General features: G+C 36.3%; 2 protein-coding genes across 7 annotated transcripts in view; both read right to left on the reverse strand.

The window, feature by feature from the left end:
* Window positions 1-10,453, reverse strand: part of acot7 (acyl-CoA thioesterase 7) — an 87,498-nt gene extending 77,045 nt beyond the window's left edge. For 2 of the 6 annotated variants that reach the window (XM_058784554.1, XM_058784553.1), the window contains exons 1-3: window positions 9,291-9,490; window positions 5,123-5,240; window positions 4,325-4,481 (exon numbers count right to left, since the gene is read on the reverse strand). In XM_058784554.1, the coding sequence (XP_058640537.1) occupies window positions 4,325-4,481; window positions 5,123-5,240; window positions 9,291-9,370 (355 nt within the window). In that variant the 5' untranslated portion in view covers window positions 9,371-9,490. Of the gene's footprint in view, window positions 1-4,324; window positions 4,482-5,122; window positions 5,241-6,558; window positions 6,738-9,114; window positions 9,267-9,290; window positions 9,491-10,091 lie in introns of those variants that run through there. The other 4 variants (XM_058784555.1, XM_058784557.1, XM_058784559.1 and 1 more) reach the window with 4 other exon arrangements.
* A 716-nt stretch (window positions 10,454-11,169) lies between these two features.
* hes2.2 (hes family bHLH transcription factor 2, tandem duplicate 2) lies at window positions 11,170-12,310 on the reverse strand. Its single transcript, XM_058784560.1, has 3 exons — window positions 12,128-12,310; window positions 11,939-12,026; window positions 11,170-11,834 (listed from the first exon to the last, which is right to left on the reverse strand). The coding sequence occupies exons 1-3, from the start codon at window positions 12,308-12,310 to the stop codon at window positions 11,515-11,517; spliced, it is 591 nt and encodes a 196-aa protein (XP_058640543.1). The 3' UTR covers window positions 11,170-11,514.
* Window positions 12,311-15,280: the final 2,970 nt, after the last annotated feature.

Consider the following 15,280-nt stretch of genomic DNA (forward strand, 5'->3'; position numbering starts at 1 on the left):
AGATGGCAGCCCTGCCGATGCAATCATCACGGCCCCTGCATTCAGAGGCAGGAGACCCCTGAGGAGTGTGAGCGAGACCAGGCTGACAAGATTGGCCCTGACTGTCAGTGTGTGTGTGTAACCCAAGAGAAGAGTCATGTGATGGCCTAGCTTGAGTTCACACATGTATATAAACCACCACAAATGCATCCTTTAGATGTGTCAGGCCAGGAACAAAGGTTTATTGAAAGGTTTTGTATGTTGATGCTATGTAAAGCTGAAGACTATGTATAATATATGTATGGAAAAAAAGTTATATTTTGGTAAAAAGAGTCTAGGATATGACCCTGTCAACTAACTAATACTGTCCACATCTGCTATGGGAATAGTTACTGTTGCTATTATGCACTTATTATTAACCAGTTTAATGGAGCCAGCCAATAATAGCCCAAAGTGTGTATGAATGAGGGCATCTTAATGCAGTGATTTCCAGGCCATGGTTCATTTGCATTCTTGGATGCATGCTTGCATTTATTTCTCGACAAGCAATGCACTTGCATATGTTTTTGTTAGTATATAGGTACGGCTTTTTTTTGGCACAGTAAAGGTTTTGCTCCATGTTCTGTTTAAACTCTGGAGGAAGACACTGCGTTTGCAGAGTAGTCTGCTTTCCTATGCAGGTATCGCTCTGCAACTGCTGCCTGTGTTGGTGACGCGTGACGTTAAGTTAACATGACAGAAGCACATAAAGTCTGCCCCCATTCCGCGCGGTTCCCCGCGGCTCAGCACGAGCCTTTAAAGGGGCAGCGCTGAGACAGCCTGAGACCTCTCGCCTTAAAACAGGACACCCTGATCGCGTGGACTGATGCTTACAAAGAATGAATTATGGAAAAATGTTATTGCTTGTCAAGGAATAATTTAAAAATGCTTTAATGTAACAGTTGTTTAAGAGTGACTCTAACAGTATCACTTGAAGCCTTATATATAAGCCTTAATGCAATATAATGCATTTATAATGCTTATTATGCAACTAATAATCAGTTCTTCCACAGATACCAAAGTTATACTTTTTGCTAGTATAATGCAGTAAGACACACATTCTAATATGTTATAATACACTATAAAGGTGTAACCTTTAATAGGTTAGCAATACAATGTATTATAACTGTCATTACAATAATTTATTAAAAGATATACTGTATTACAATCCATAAAGGTATAATAAGGTGTTCTGCACATTCAGTGAAGTGATACTATTATATCCAACCTTGCCTATAGTATACTTAGATTAAATGGGTGTACTACTGTATATAGCAAATCTCAACTGCTTGATTGTTACTGTATATCATCAAAAAAATGAAAAATATATTATCCCCCAGTTATATATTAAAAGTTGTGTGTATATATATATATAGAGAGAGAGAGAGAGAGTACATTCTACTTTACCTGCATATACAGTATATTCACGTATAAGACAATATATACTATATAGCAAATCTTGTATATATGATTGGTTATATCCTTGCACAAATGTAAACTGTATTATTGCACAGCTTTCTATATAAAGTTTGATATATATTATATCCAAATTTATTTGCTCATATACAGGGCAATAAATAAGGTAACACTTTACAATAGGTTTCTATTTGTTAACATTAGTTAACTACAGTAGTTAACATAAACTAACGATGATAAATACTTCTAAAGCATTTATTAATCTTAATGTTGATTCCAACATTTACTAAAACATTATTCAAATCTAAAGTTGTATCTATTAATGTTATTTTATGGACCTGAACTACACGGACTAAAAATGAACAGCTGTATTTTTACTAACTAACATTGACAAAGATTAATAAATACTGTAACACATATATTGCACATCGTTGGTTAATGTAAGTGCATTAAATATAGTTAACAAATTCAACCTTATTGTAAAGTGTTACCAATATTATATAGCATATCTCAGCTGCTTGATTGCATGTATTGTCGCAAAATATAAAAACTTTACTATTCTCCAGTTCTAATATGCTAAATACAAGGTGTGAATATATTGAGAAATTATAAACATTAATATCATGATTTTCTGTAAAGCTTTGAAAATTGAACAAAAAAAAGATATATTACTTAAATCAATTTAATAAGTGTTCCAATACCTTTTAATATAAATAAAAAGCTGTATTAAAGTATTAAAAATCTGACACTAATTAAACTAATAAAATACCATTATGGTAATGAGAATTTGCTGAGAAATTTGCTTAATCGTTAAAATAATACCATAAAGTTATAATAAATAAATAAACTTAATGGTCCTAAAAGGCTTCCTGTTTTACAGTATGAGCTTGAGCCAAGAGTCCTTCAGACTTTGTATTTTGAATAAAACTCTAAAGCAATGATCTCTATCATGTCTGAGTATATTGTATGTAAGAAAAATTAAATCAGTTTATTTGTAATGAGATTTATTTATTTATTTTTGTATTAAGGGGATGATAAATAAATTCAAATAATAAAAGTATTGTCAAAGTAATTGGGAAACTTTTTTTTTTTTAAGAATTAAGATTCTCTGAAATGTTTTAATGTAATATTATATCTTTCTTTTGATTCTGGAGTGAAATATGACCCACAAATGTTCTTTTACTGGTATTTGATTCATTGCAAGCATTTAAAATGTGGCCACTCCTAAGCGGATCGAGTCCAGAGGTGTATTTCTTTGTAACGACTTCCACAGTCACTTCCTACACTACTACTGACTGGGTACTTCGCCCACGCCGAGCTGGATTGCTTTTTGCCACATGACAACCCTGTTGCTGTGGTAACAACATGTGCCTTGGGGATAGTGCTTTTGTTTTAGCCGCACTATTTCTTCTTCTCTTGTATTGCTTTTTTGTCTTTGATACACAATCCCTCAAATAATCAAATCTTAAGGAGATCATGTCTGTTTTTTTTTATGATAAAACACCATATGAGTCTAAAGTTAGAATCACATTACATTCAGGTTAGTTTTATTGAGCTATAGCTCCAACTTGAGATGAGATCAGAGACAGAGGGATAATGCAGCATCAGCTTTTGAAATAACTGAAATAACTCATATGAACATGGCAAAGCGCCCAATGTTTTCAGTGTAGTCACCTTTATTTATATAGCGCTTTATACAATGCCGATTGCTTCAAAGCAGTTTTACAGTATTAAACAGGACAATTATGCAGGAGGGTGTTTGAATTTAATTTTGAAATTAAATTATAAATTCTTACTTCTGAAGACAATGTGAAACAGTAATTGAAGCTCATTTTACTTTGATAATGTGATATGCCACAGGATGTTACCATTCATGCATTTGGCAGCGTCCCAAAGCACAATGAACTTTGACACAGAACTCCTGAAAAATAAACGCCGACCTTTAACCCAGAAAAATGAGTGTATACAATGACATCCATCCACAGCTGCTTTAATCAGCTTCAATGGAATCTCAATTATTCATGCAGGTTGATGGCTGATGCAATCTTTTGATGAATTCAGTTCATGTACAATTCATGAAGACGTTATCATAGAGTTATCATTATAAACAAAATTCCTTGCATTTTGAGTCAGTATGGTTTTTTTTTAGGTTTCAAATTTAGAGACTCATGTTCTTTTTTAGTTGAATCTGTTGTGATTTATGTTACACAGTAATTGTGGATTACATATTTATTATTATGTATAATAAAAAAATAAAAACAAGAACAGTATTTTCATAAGGCCTCAGGGCAACAGTGTTTACACTTTTCTTAATGATTGAATGAGTAGAGGTGAAGATGCATCATGTCAGGTTTTATGTAAATCATACTGAATGCCATTGGTCCTCACACGTCTCATGGCTTGCCAATTTTGATTATGCAAAAACTGTGAATGAAGCATGAGAGCTGTGGCTGAGGTGAATATTTTTAATGAATAACAACTTTGTGTTGTTACTAAATCACTAACATGACTTCTAAAGACTTGAAATACAATGCATTTATCATATGGACTACTGTAATGATACTTTTATTGTTTGAGGCTCTTTATTCCTTCCTTCACTATAGGCTTTCCTTGTATGGAAAACTGCAGCATGAACATGAAAAACAAAGCATTTTTTGATAAATTATTCCATTAAACCAGGGGTCATCAAACTTGATCCTGGAGGGCCGGTGTCCTGCAGAGTTACCTCAACACACCTGCCTGGAAGTTTCAAGTATACCTAGTAAGACCTTGATTAGCTGCTTCAGGTGTGTTTGATTAGGGTTGGAGCTAAACTCTGCAGGACACCGGCCCTTCAGGACCGAACTTGGTGACCCCTGCATTAAACAATCCTTTATAACCGTTCACTGACCTGTGACTATGTTCTCTGAGAGAACATTGACCTGCACCTCCACCGAGTGTTTGGAGGTGTAGGTAATCTCAGCACTGACGTGGGCTACTTCACCGATGAACATTGGGTGCAGGAAGTCTGTGCGCTCCACCCGGGCCAGAGCAGCTACACAGCGGTCCTATTTGCCAGAAGAAATTGATATTTAATTGCACTTTATACATCACTTGTATACCAGGATACTACAGCTCAGTAGCTGCATATACATTTGTACTGTGTGTACATTGTGCTACATTTATGATTTTGCAGAGCCACCTACTGGCTACACCGGACAATGGCCATTTTTAAGCAGAAGGCATGAATCAGGGTCAAAGACCAAATATATATATACCATATTTTAAAGGTTTAAGTATTTTTTTATACTACTGACATAAATACTGTACAATTTAAATAATATATACATTTTTTCACATTACAGTAATGAGAAAGATATTGTTTTGAATGAATGTAATGAGAATCTGTGGTAAAAAAGCAAATGAAAATGGTCTTAAAAATGCCCATGTTTATTTTTATTTCCTTCAGATTTAGCAGTAAAATAGTAACAGTAACAGTTCAGTTTTTTGACAGGTTAGGTGAGTTTCATCTATCACTTATTAAATCAATCAGTATGTTCAGGTACATCTTTATCATGTTCATCTGTTCTAGAAAAACACAACACACGTTATATATAAAAAAAAACGATGGTGGTTCCAGTGTTATAAGCCTAGGGTTTAACATTGTTCCGGACCATAAGACTAAAGGGCAGCAGAGAGAAAAACTCACCCCGTTTTGAGTATTGCAGTGGCGTGTGCCAATGATGCATCCCGCTTCCTCAATCATCTTCAGGATAGTCCCACCATGAACATTGCCAACAATGTTGGCATCATCAGGACGCATGATCCTGAAATATTAAAGAAAAAAAAAAACTGCATATAATCTCCAGGTTTTATAGGGATGCGTGATGTAATGTATTTATAACCATATTCAGTATTGGCCATATAGACCAACATGTTGTATATTTGAAATGTTTTACATTTATACAATGCACTTAATTATGTTCATGCATGTTTTTACATTGTAAAAATAAACTACAAGAAAATATGTTGCATGTTGCATGAAAATTCTTACATGTTTACATCTGTAATTAATTTCTGTAATTACATTTATAATTACACTGTTGATCCATCCCGTACACCTTAACCCACCCTTAAACCTGTATCCCACCTCAATAGCAGCAAAAGTGTTTTGGGGTTACAATTTATATTTAGATGTTCTTGTTACAGTGTAATTACACATTTAACTACTGAGTAATATTAATTAACTACATGTACTTACTACATGGTTAGGGTTAGGATTAGAGTTTGGCTTAAGGTTACGTATACTTGCATGTAATTCTGCTTAATTTATTGTTATTATAATAGTAAGTACATGTCTTGTGTAACAAAGACACCTTAAAATAGTCAAGTCACCATTATTTATATAGCGCTTTTTACAATGCAGATTGCGTCAAAGCAGCTTTAAAATATTAAACAGGGTAAAGTGTGTAAAATAACTAATAATTATAAGTGTAAAATGAAGTGTTACCATGTTTTGCTACACAACATGGACACAACAAATTCATTGTACCTATTTTTTTGATGTAAGTACATACGGTCGTTAAGGCCATCTAATATAAAGTGGGACCAAACTATACTATCTCGTTAATTTGAATATAAATAGGTCAAACTGACACAAGATCCATATAATGTCAGTTGACTATAAGAATTACTATAGCCAGTAATTATATTATTATAAATTTGATTGGCTGAGCGGCGTTTCCAGATTGCTGACAGCACTACTGGAATTTTTTGCTGTTTGTATCACTCAGCTTTTTTGTCTAATGGTATGATAAAAGACAACAACAATAAATAGTCATGATGACACAACATTAGTTAACACAAAAACAGACATGATTACATACACAACCAGTTTGGTGAGAAATTGTGAACAGCCAAGTCATAACAAACGTCTCCTAAAACCACCATGAAACAACAAACTACTAATTCACTGAATTATTTTCTTGAACACACAAATCAATGTCAAACACAATGTTTCAAAAACACGCAAATCTAATAGTTTGGAACAATATGAGGATGTGTGTCTATGAATGAAAAGTATGAAATTATGTGTCTGTCTAAAAGAGTAGCCTACGATGACATGTGTTCGTTAGACAACTCTACCTGCTGAGCTCATTATGAGATGCCATGACTCCTTAAAAGTTAGACGACAGAGACTTGAGAAGTTCCCAACACAACAGTGAGTGTATCCGCGACAGTGACAGTCTTTCATTCATTTCCTCCATCACTGCACACGCTTCACTTATGACAACATCCTCCTCACCACTAGTGTGAGTCAGAGCCATAGAGAGAGAGAGAGAGAGAGAGAGAGAGTCGCTCTCTATGGCTCTGGTGTGAGTGTTTCACTGACTCAGACTCCGCCCACTTTTATTCAAATTTTGCAGGCCTTCAGTCGACTCACAGAGCTAGCAATGACAGTATTCACAGTTTTGCCCTAAATATGTAAGGCTCTAGAACACACAGAATGTTCACTAAAATGAACAAAACTAATAGTTTAAAATCTGTTACCCAAATGTGTTCAACTTTTATAAAACAGTTACAATTCTGTCTTGAAAATAATGTCACAATTCAAAGGGGGAAAAAAATGCAATCTGGCTTCAATTTCTTTAGGTAAAATAACATTAAGTTTTGATTTTGTATCCCAATATATTCTTGACATGTAACAAGAGATTCACTCCACAACAGAACAGACATGAAGCACAGAAGACCCACTTTGATTTAAAGATCACTTCCAATCAGTCAAGTGATGAACAGCTGAGCCCAAAATTTAGCTTATTACAATATTTATTGTATTTATGTGAAAACCAACATCATAATGTCAGATATACAGGTTGTTGTTGTTGTTTTTAAGTTACCACAAGAGTGAGAAAGATAACTGTCAGATTTCTGTTGTCTGATTGCATCAAACTGTGAGTTTATCATTAACAGGAAAAACAAGATCTCTCTCTACCTTCCCTTTTCATTACACTAAAACATATACCTAAAAATAAAGTTTTAATACATTTTAATGCAGTAAAGATGGTGGACAGGACTTTGCACTTTTGAATACTGAGAAATTCTTACTTGTATGAATGTAATGAAAAGTTAAAAAATGTACCGAGGCATCAAAGATTGAGTTATTCTTGATGTTGTGTCTCTATGATGTACTGTTAACTATACTCAACACATTGCATCAAAAAGTGGTTTGTATTCAGTTTTTGCTTTAGTTAACTAAAATATCTAAATAGGATACAGTAAATAAATTATTAAAAGTAATTTGATACAAGGTGTTTAATCACTAATACTTTAAATTGCATCTTTCAAAAAACACAACAACATTCCTACCTGAGAATATGAGGATGACGAATACATCTGACCTCTCTCAGAAACAAAAAGCCAGTCTCAATAAAATAATGTAGCATATTGCCCTGTTTGCAACTAGATGGTAACAAAGTGACCCAATTTGTTAAGCACCAACAAAATGGATCTTTCCCTGTAAGCGATTCACCCTGGCTGCCAAGTAACCAAGTAAATTTGGTTACCTCTGAGTAAATTTGGTATCTGCGCAACAATAGCATGTGAATAAAATGTGTGTGTGGTTACATTGATTGGCTCTATTTGATGCTGAGTATCATGAGGGAAAATTCAACACTGAACCATATAAAACATTAAAATAAATGCCACACACAATGATGTTGTTAAAAGATGTGTGCCTGTAATAATATTTGTTTATTGTTGAAAATGTGTTTTCTTACTAACAAGTCACCTTTATTTATATAGCACTTTTAACAATACAGATTGTGTCAAAGCACTTAACAGTATCAAATTGGAGGATAGAGTGTCAGTAATGTATAATGATAAGATTAAACACTCAATTTTCAGTTAAAGGCATTTCATTATTGAATTCAGAGATGTCATTGTCTAGCTCAGTTTAGTTTAAATAGTAACACAAAACTAAAAACAAAACTGAAGGCATTATAGGAACATTTATGCCAAATCAGTAGCTCTCAATGTCCAGGTCAGAGAAGAAAATGCAGTAAAGCATGTGTTAATGCACCAGTATATTTAAATATTCATTTCTATGTACAAGTCAGGAAAAAAAGAAATGTTCTCATGTGGATGAATCTAAGCTTCTTACACACACACACACACACACACACACACACACACACACATATATATATATATATATATATATATATATATATATATATATATATATATATATATAAATAATAAGAATAATTTAAAAAACACTTTTTATGAAGCAAGTTCTTGCTGTTGAGGCAAAGCAGGAACTATTTACTCTCGCTTATAGTGATGGGTCAAAACTTGTGAGACGGAGCTATTAGGCTGCATTTACAATCCAAGAATGCCAATGCACTCTTAAAAATACTCTTGAGTCGAAAAGCTTTCTTTCAACACAGAAGCACATGGAAAAGAGTTGTGGTAGATTTAGTGATTTAACAGAGCTGACTCAGTTTACAAGAATGCAACCAGACAACTTTTTGAGTCTGATGTGAGCGTTAAAAATGCAAAGTTCCAAACAATCGTCTAGTCTAAATCTCTGTACAGCTCAGCTGTACTATGTAAACGTACTAATTAAGTAACTATCAAAGTCTCTCGTTGTTATTGCCCACACCTACACTGAAGCACAAAGTTGGTGTTGTCACGTGATACCTGTTTATTTTCTCAGCGCTGATCAGGATGGACCAATCACAGTCGTTTGGTATTAGCAGCAGATCAAGTTATGTTGTAGAGATTACCATGGCGGATTTTCATTTGTAAATCAGGTACCAGCCACCGGAATAAACTCAATTAAACGACTCTTTAACATCAGAAGCAGAAGAACAGACCTCGATGTAGTATTCCGCGTTCTGGCCACCCAGGTCTGTTTCCACAGATGGTGGAGGAGCTGGTTCTGTCTCAGCGCCATTATTAGCTAGTGACATGCAAGTTAGATCTGCAGATTTACGCAAACACACCGACAACAACAAACACAGACAGAAGTCTCACGAAATTTGCACGTGGTTAACTCGATGGCGTAATGTGCGCGTATGCAGGCGTTGCGACCAACAAGCACCAGAGGGCAGTCGCCGCAGGGTCGAAAAACAAGAGCATTCTGCGCTAACCAGGCTGTTTTAACGTTTAATCCTGAAACAAAGCGATTAACAAATGAGCGCAAAAATTCATGCAAAGAAAACATCACGCGCAGCCATTTCGGTTTCATTCTCTCTTGACTTTTTATTCACCCCGTTATTACAAGATCCGCTCCTCTAAACTATTATCATAACCGAATCTAATACGCTATTTAAACCTTGCATATATCATTTCTGCCCCGGCGACCTATATAACCTTGTGTTCCTCTCAATGTTCTGCATCAGCATCACTGTTGAGGTCATCACATACGACACACGATGTGGCCGGGTGTGAAAACATGCACCAGCATCCCAACCTCATTTTAAGTCATTTGTAATGAACAAAAGTAGCATCTCCGTGCATTGCGTTCCTTGTGAAACGCATTGGTGATGTCCGGAAAGGATCTTATTCTATTTGTGGAGCAGGCTTCGGATTATAGGGCCGCTTCATATCGGACGTAATCTGAGATCCATTCATTGAGACATTAACAAGGTTAGCGCTACATAAGAAAGGTTTACCTGCATATCTGGATGGATGGTGTCGCTTGTGCATTAGAAATAGACATCGTGATCTTGCGTCGAGGCTCGTCTTTAACGCGGATCCGCGTGTCGTAATGAAATGGACTGAGTCAGGCGGAGCTGCAGGTTTGGAGGGTAAATCGATTGGCTAGACTACTTCCAGTACTGTGGTAAAATACGTGATGAAAATCATACACCGATTCTGCTGTTGAGCATTGAAGAAAAAGTACGGGCGTGAATCTGTTATCGATTCATATAAGCTGTGTAGATAGTTCACTTCCGTTTATTAACAGAAGTAGGTTACACACATGACGATAGCCATAAACTGACCCTTCACTGTTTTTTTATAAAACAAAGAAACGTTTTATTTAAAAATAAAACAACAACAAAAGCCGTTTCTATTTTGTAGACTTTATTCGTTAAGTTTACCAACAAGTTAATCAATCGCTGGAATTGGTTACAAATTATCTACACACTCGTTCAATTCACGCTGTAACTAAACCACCGAAAGGTGGCAGCAGAGACCAGGCTTTCCTGAAAGCGTTCACCTTTAACATGAACAAAGAGGACGCTGTCAGTGATTATGTTTGCATTTATTTATTTGGCAGACGCTTTTTCCCCAACGTAGCCTAGCTGACGCTGCATTCAATGTATAGGCCTACATGGATAAAAACATGGTTACCACCCAATAAAACCATGGTTAATTTTCCTAAGTGTATATTCACTTGCATGCCTTGTGATTATAGGCCTAGAGAGCATCACCGCGCCACCACACATCTGTATTCATTTGCGCGCCCAAGTCCATGTCATTGTTATATGTGATAGCAAGTTTTCCATTGTGTATATGTGCACTAGCGCTGTTATTTTCATTTGTTCAGAGAGAATAATGCAAGGAAACCAGCTGGGTAGCCTACAACTTTTATTAAAAAAAGTAGCATAACACATAAGCGTATAAACATAAATGTAGCACAACACGTAAATGTAAAAACAGGGAAATAAATAGCGCATCTCCTAAAATAGAGATTTCAGTGAACAACAACACAGAGTGCTTACATTTAACCATCTGCACCAACCCAGAATACTAAAGTATGAAGTGCAAATATCTTACAATTAACAACCCTTTGGGTTTTACTTAGGCGTTTTCAAGAGCCACCGACGATTTAACCCGCAGAAGGGCATAAATCTAACCACGTTATGTACAGGTTACGCGCAGGATCTTTATGAAAACTAAACGATTTGAACGGGTCTGTTCCATTACTATACACTGGACTGGAAAACCAAGTATACAATACTCACATGTGATTTGATGACACGTATTCATCAAATTTAAAAACATTGCAAGAGACTAGTTTGCAAATATATACAATTATTAAAGGCTTGCATTAAAAGATCATAACAGTCAGCAGTCAGTTGTACGGTAGATCTACCAAGGCCTCCAGACTTTGGCATCGGTGATCAGTGGCACAGGCTGAGCTCGACTGGGAATCGCAGCGTTGCTCTTTTCCGGGGTTACGATTCTTGAGCAGCTAGATTTCAAATTCAGGAGTTTTTGTTGGATTTGTGTCATCATTTTGGAGCTCTGTGCACAGCAGTTCTGGCAGGCTGGGGTCTTGGGCATCATTGAATGCTGGATGAACTCGTTGATGCGATGGCGGGTTTCTGCGTCGAGTCCGGTTTGCGGTAGGCGCGCTGAAACGCGCTGGAGGCAAGCTGTGTACCCCTCATTAGAGCTATCGGCGCTATCTGTAAACACAAATATATATACAACTTAGTTTGCTAAGACACTATTTTACATCAGATGACCATAATATGAGATAAAATGGAAAAGATATCCGAAGAATACTGACCTTTAGACGGAGTGGATTGAATATCAGTCAGGAATCTGACGGTCATCTCCAAAATATCAGCTTTCTCCAGTTTAGAGTAACGGCAATTCTGAAATGAAAAACAGGCAACTGTAAGAACAAACGTAAAACGCACGAGCTCTTCATACAGACTATCCAAAACAGCGTGTTTATTCTACGAAAAGAACTTACATCTTTGCCTGTGAGAGGGAGAATGAGCGCTTTTAATCGGTTGAGGCTCTCGTTGATGCGCGCTCGTCGTTTCTTTTCCAGTAAGGGTTTTAAAGTTCTTCTCAGTTCGTTTGCTTCTTTTCTCATGGCCACGGTGCGGGGCGCATAAGTCAGAGCAGATACAGCAGTGGCGTTAGGAGTCATGTTGGGCTTGCTGTGGGTAGAGGTCTTCTGTGCATAGACGAGGTTCCGCGCAGGGTTTATATTCCTGTCCGGCGCGTCATGGAAACGCCCCCAAGCCTCAGACAACTCCTCTGCTCAAATAACTTTAGGCTGAAGAACAAAAGGAAGCGTCTGTAGCGTGTATAAATTATAGCTACTCCTCTCTAAACCAATTTTTCATAAACCAACATATATTGGTTTATATCCGATATATTTTATTTTTTGCTCATTCCTCCCTCCCTGATGGTTAGAGAAATGTTGACAGTTAGTTTATACACTACTATAGTTAATCAATTGAATGCTTTGCACTACTATAGTTTATTTATATGTATTATTTTACTAATTTGGCCAGACTTAACATATTAATGCGTATTGAAATAGCCATTCTCCACATCTGCTTTTCACCACTAAACAGAGAATAAAAGAAAAAAGAAGTCTGAAAACTGCTTTGGAACAACTTGCATCTATTATTTAACCATAATGCCAATACTTTTCTATTATTCTTTCAAATAAATGCTGGAGAAGAAAGCATGTTAATGAGAAGAAGAGGGATGCTGGTGACGCATTAAGGACACGGGATTGGGATCCAGTTTAGGGCGGGAGAAGCATTCATAATTTAAATTAAACAGACAGATTCCCAAGCCACGCCGTTTTAACGTAACATCTGTCTGTAAATTTTGATGAACAATAGTTTTCTCTCTCTCTCTCTTATGGTGACGTGGGTTTTACACCTGTACCTCTGGCGTTTATGGGGAGGGGTTGAGTGCACGAGTCCCCCAGCAGACCGACAAGCTGCCATGCAAACCAATATGTGATCACTGCATTCAACAAACACTGTTTGGATAAATAGCGTTTGTGTTTACACATAGAATCCGTATGAATTTGTTTGTTTTACATTATGGCGATATGGGACGCGAACCATGCAAAAAAAACCATGTACGTTCGCGTACGCATGTCTGTTGTATGTTATACTTTGTGTTGAACTTTTGTTTAACTGCATGAAAACACAAAAGGACGTTTGAGCATTGATAGGTTGTCAAATATTTCCAGCTAGGGGTCCTCGGAGCCCCATGGGATCCACGCGTCCAGCACGCGTCATGGAGAGGTCTCCAGATGGCCTCTACCAACCCCCTTTTAATGATGCTTTAACTTGTGCCCCTCATCTTCCCTTAAGTTCCTAGTCTTTCGTTGTTTTTTAAAAGCATTTTTTGGCGTCGTTGACCCATCTGCATGCGCCACGTCAATGGTTTTGAATCACAAATAGTCAAACAAAAGGGATTCAGTTATTTTACGCGCAGACGTGTCACCGTCGCTTCCATATATTATTGAACATCTTTGGTGAATATAAAAAGCACCATTAATATCCTGTTGTCTGAGACGCGTCTTAGCAGAATTTATAACAGATGTAGCAATATTATGTAAATTAATGCAGAACGTGTGCAAAATAAACTAAAGACTAAAGGACTAAAGCGGGAAGAAAACGGGAATGCAAAACGCGTCAACATATTTGAAATGTATACGTTTTGAAACTATTGATATGCAGTTTCCGTTGTGTAGGCCTATGCTTTTTTTTTTTTTTCACTATTGTTTAATGCGCTTTACGCGAATGATAAACTGAACACAAGGGAGCGTCAGAGTGCGATGTCGCTTTTGGTAAACAGTACGTGCCCTGCACGCGTCCAGTTCCCCCATGGGTCCTTTATTTAGGGAGCGTGTCAGCCAATGTTTCACTTAAGATGCGTTCAGTTACAACTCTTTTTGTTCCTTTTTGAATTTTAGCGTGGGTGCCCCATCTGTGCCTTCATCTAGCGTACACTCAAACAGACACCTTTTGTCTAAACTCATTCCGGTACGTGGGAACAAGGTACTTTCTAGGAGCAAATTCGAGTAAGATGAGCCCATAGCTACATGCACAAAGCCCTGCTCGAAAACCCTTTGAATTGGAGTGGGGGAGGTTACTAATGACGGTTAACGATATTTAGCATTTTAAGACTCAATTCTTACTTTTTTTGTTAGTTGGTTTTGTCGGTCTGCCACATGGGCCTATATATAATTGCTCACTTATCTTATTCCATCAACACTGACTGCTGATTTTATATTGTAAATTGTGATTACTTATTATAATTGGTTTGTGGTCTGTGGTTGTGCTCTATTACATACTACATAGTCTAAATAAGCTGATTATTTTAACATTGTAACTTGCTACAAGAAGCCAATGGAAAAAAAAAAAGTTTTATTTATTTTTTTAAATATATTTTATTTAGAAGAAGTATCTTGCTTTACATGTGCAGTACTATTTCATGGGCTTTTTTGAATAATAAACATATCTTTACCTTTGTTAGGCCTAGTATATGCCTTCCATAATTATCAGGGTGTACATGAAATCTGATATGCAACATCCACCTTTTATTACCCAATCACATCCTTTCCACTACAATAAGAAAAACAAAATACAGCATGAATGCATGTGTGAGAAACTGTATTTGTTGTTTTCCCCCTATGCTTAAGGAGAAAAATATTCCCATAGACATTCTAATTATCCCCTCTCAGATCCCCCTATTGTCAGCCTATGCTATTTGTTTTTTTTGGGGGTTTTTTTTACCTTTTATAGACATATCAACCATATAGCCATGCATAATTTTGGAAAATTATTTGCTAATTTCTGTTCTTTACGCTACTACAACATTATGGTTTGACACTCTACTTAAGTGATTTCTTGTTTTACCTTATTATTGGATGACTGATCAGCAACTTCCTTTTGTGTGATTGAATGCTTTCACCCAAAAACTGAAAACCCATGCCAAATGCAGATAATAGGGTGGGACAGTAAACCTTGTCTTTTCTCCTCCTTTGACATAATTGTTTCCCAAATTAAGGTGACACCATGTCAGCTGTAAAATATAAAAAGTGTAACCTTGAGTTACATATACATTTAAACATTATTAGCAAATA

The sequence above is a fragment of the Onychostoma macrolepis genome, chromosome 08 (genome assembly GCF_012432095.1).
Source record: "Onychostoma macrolepis isolate SWU-2019 chromosome 08, ASM1243209v1, whole genome shotgun sequence".
Taxonomy (NCBI): domain Eukaryota; kingdom Metazoa; phylum Chordata; class Actinopteri; order Cypriniformes; family Cyprinidae; genus Onychostoma; species Onychostoma macrolepis.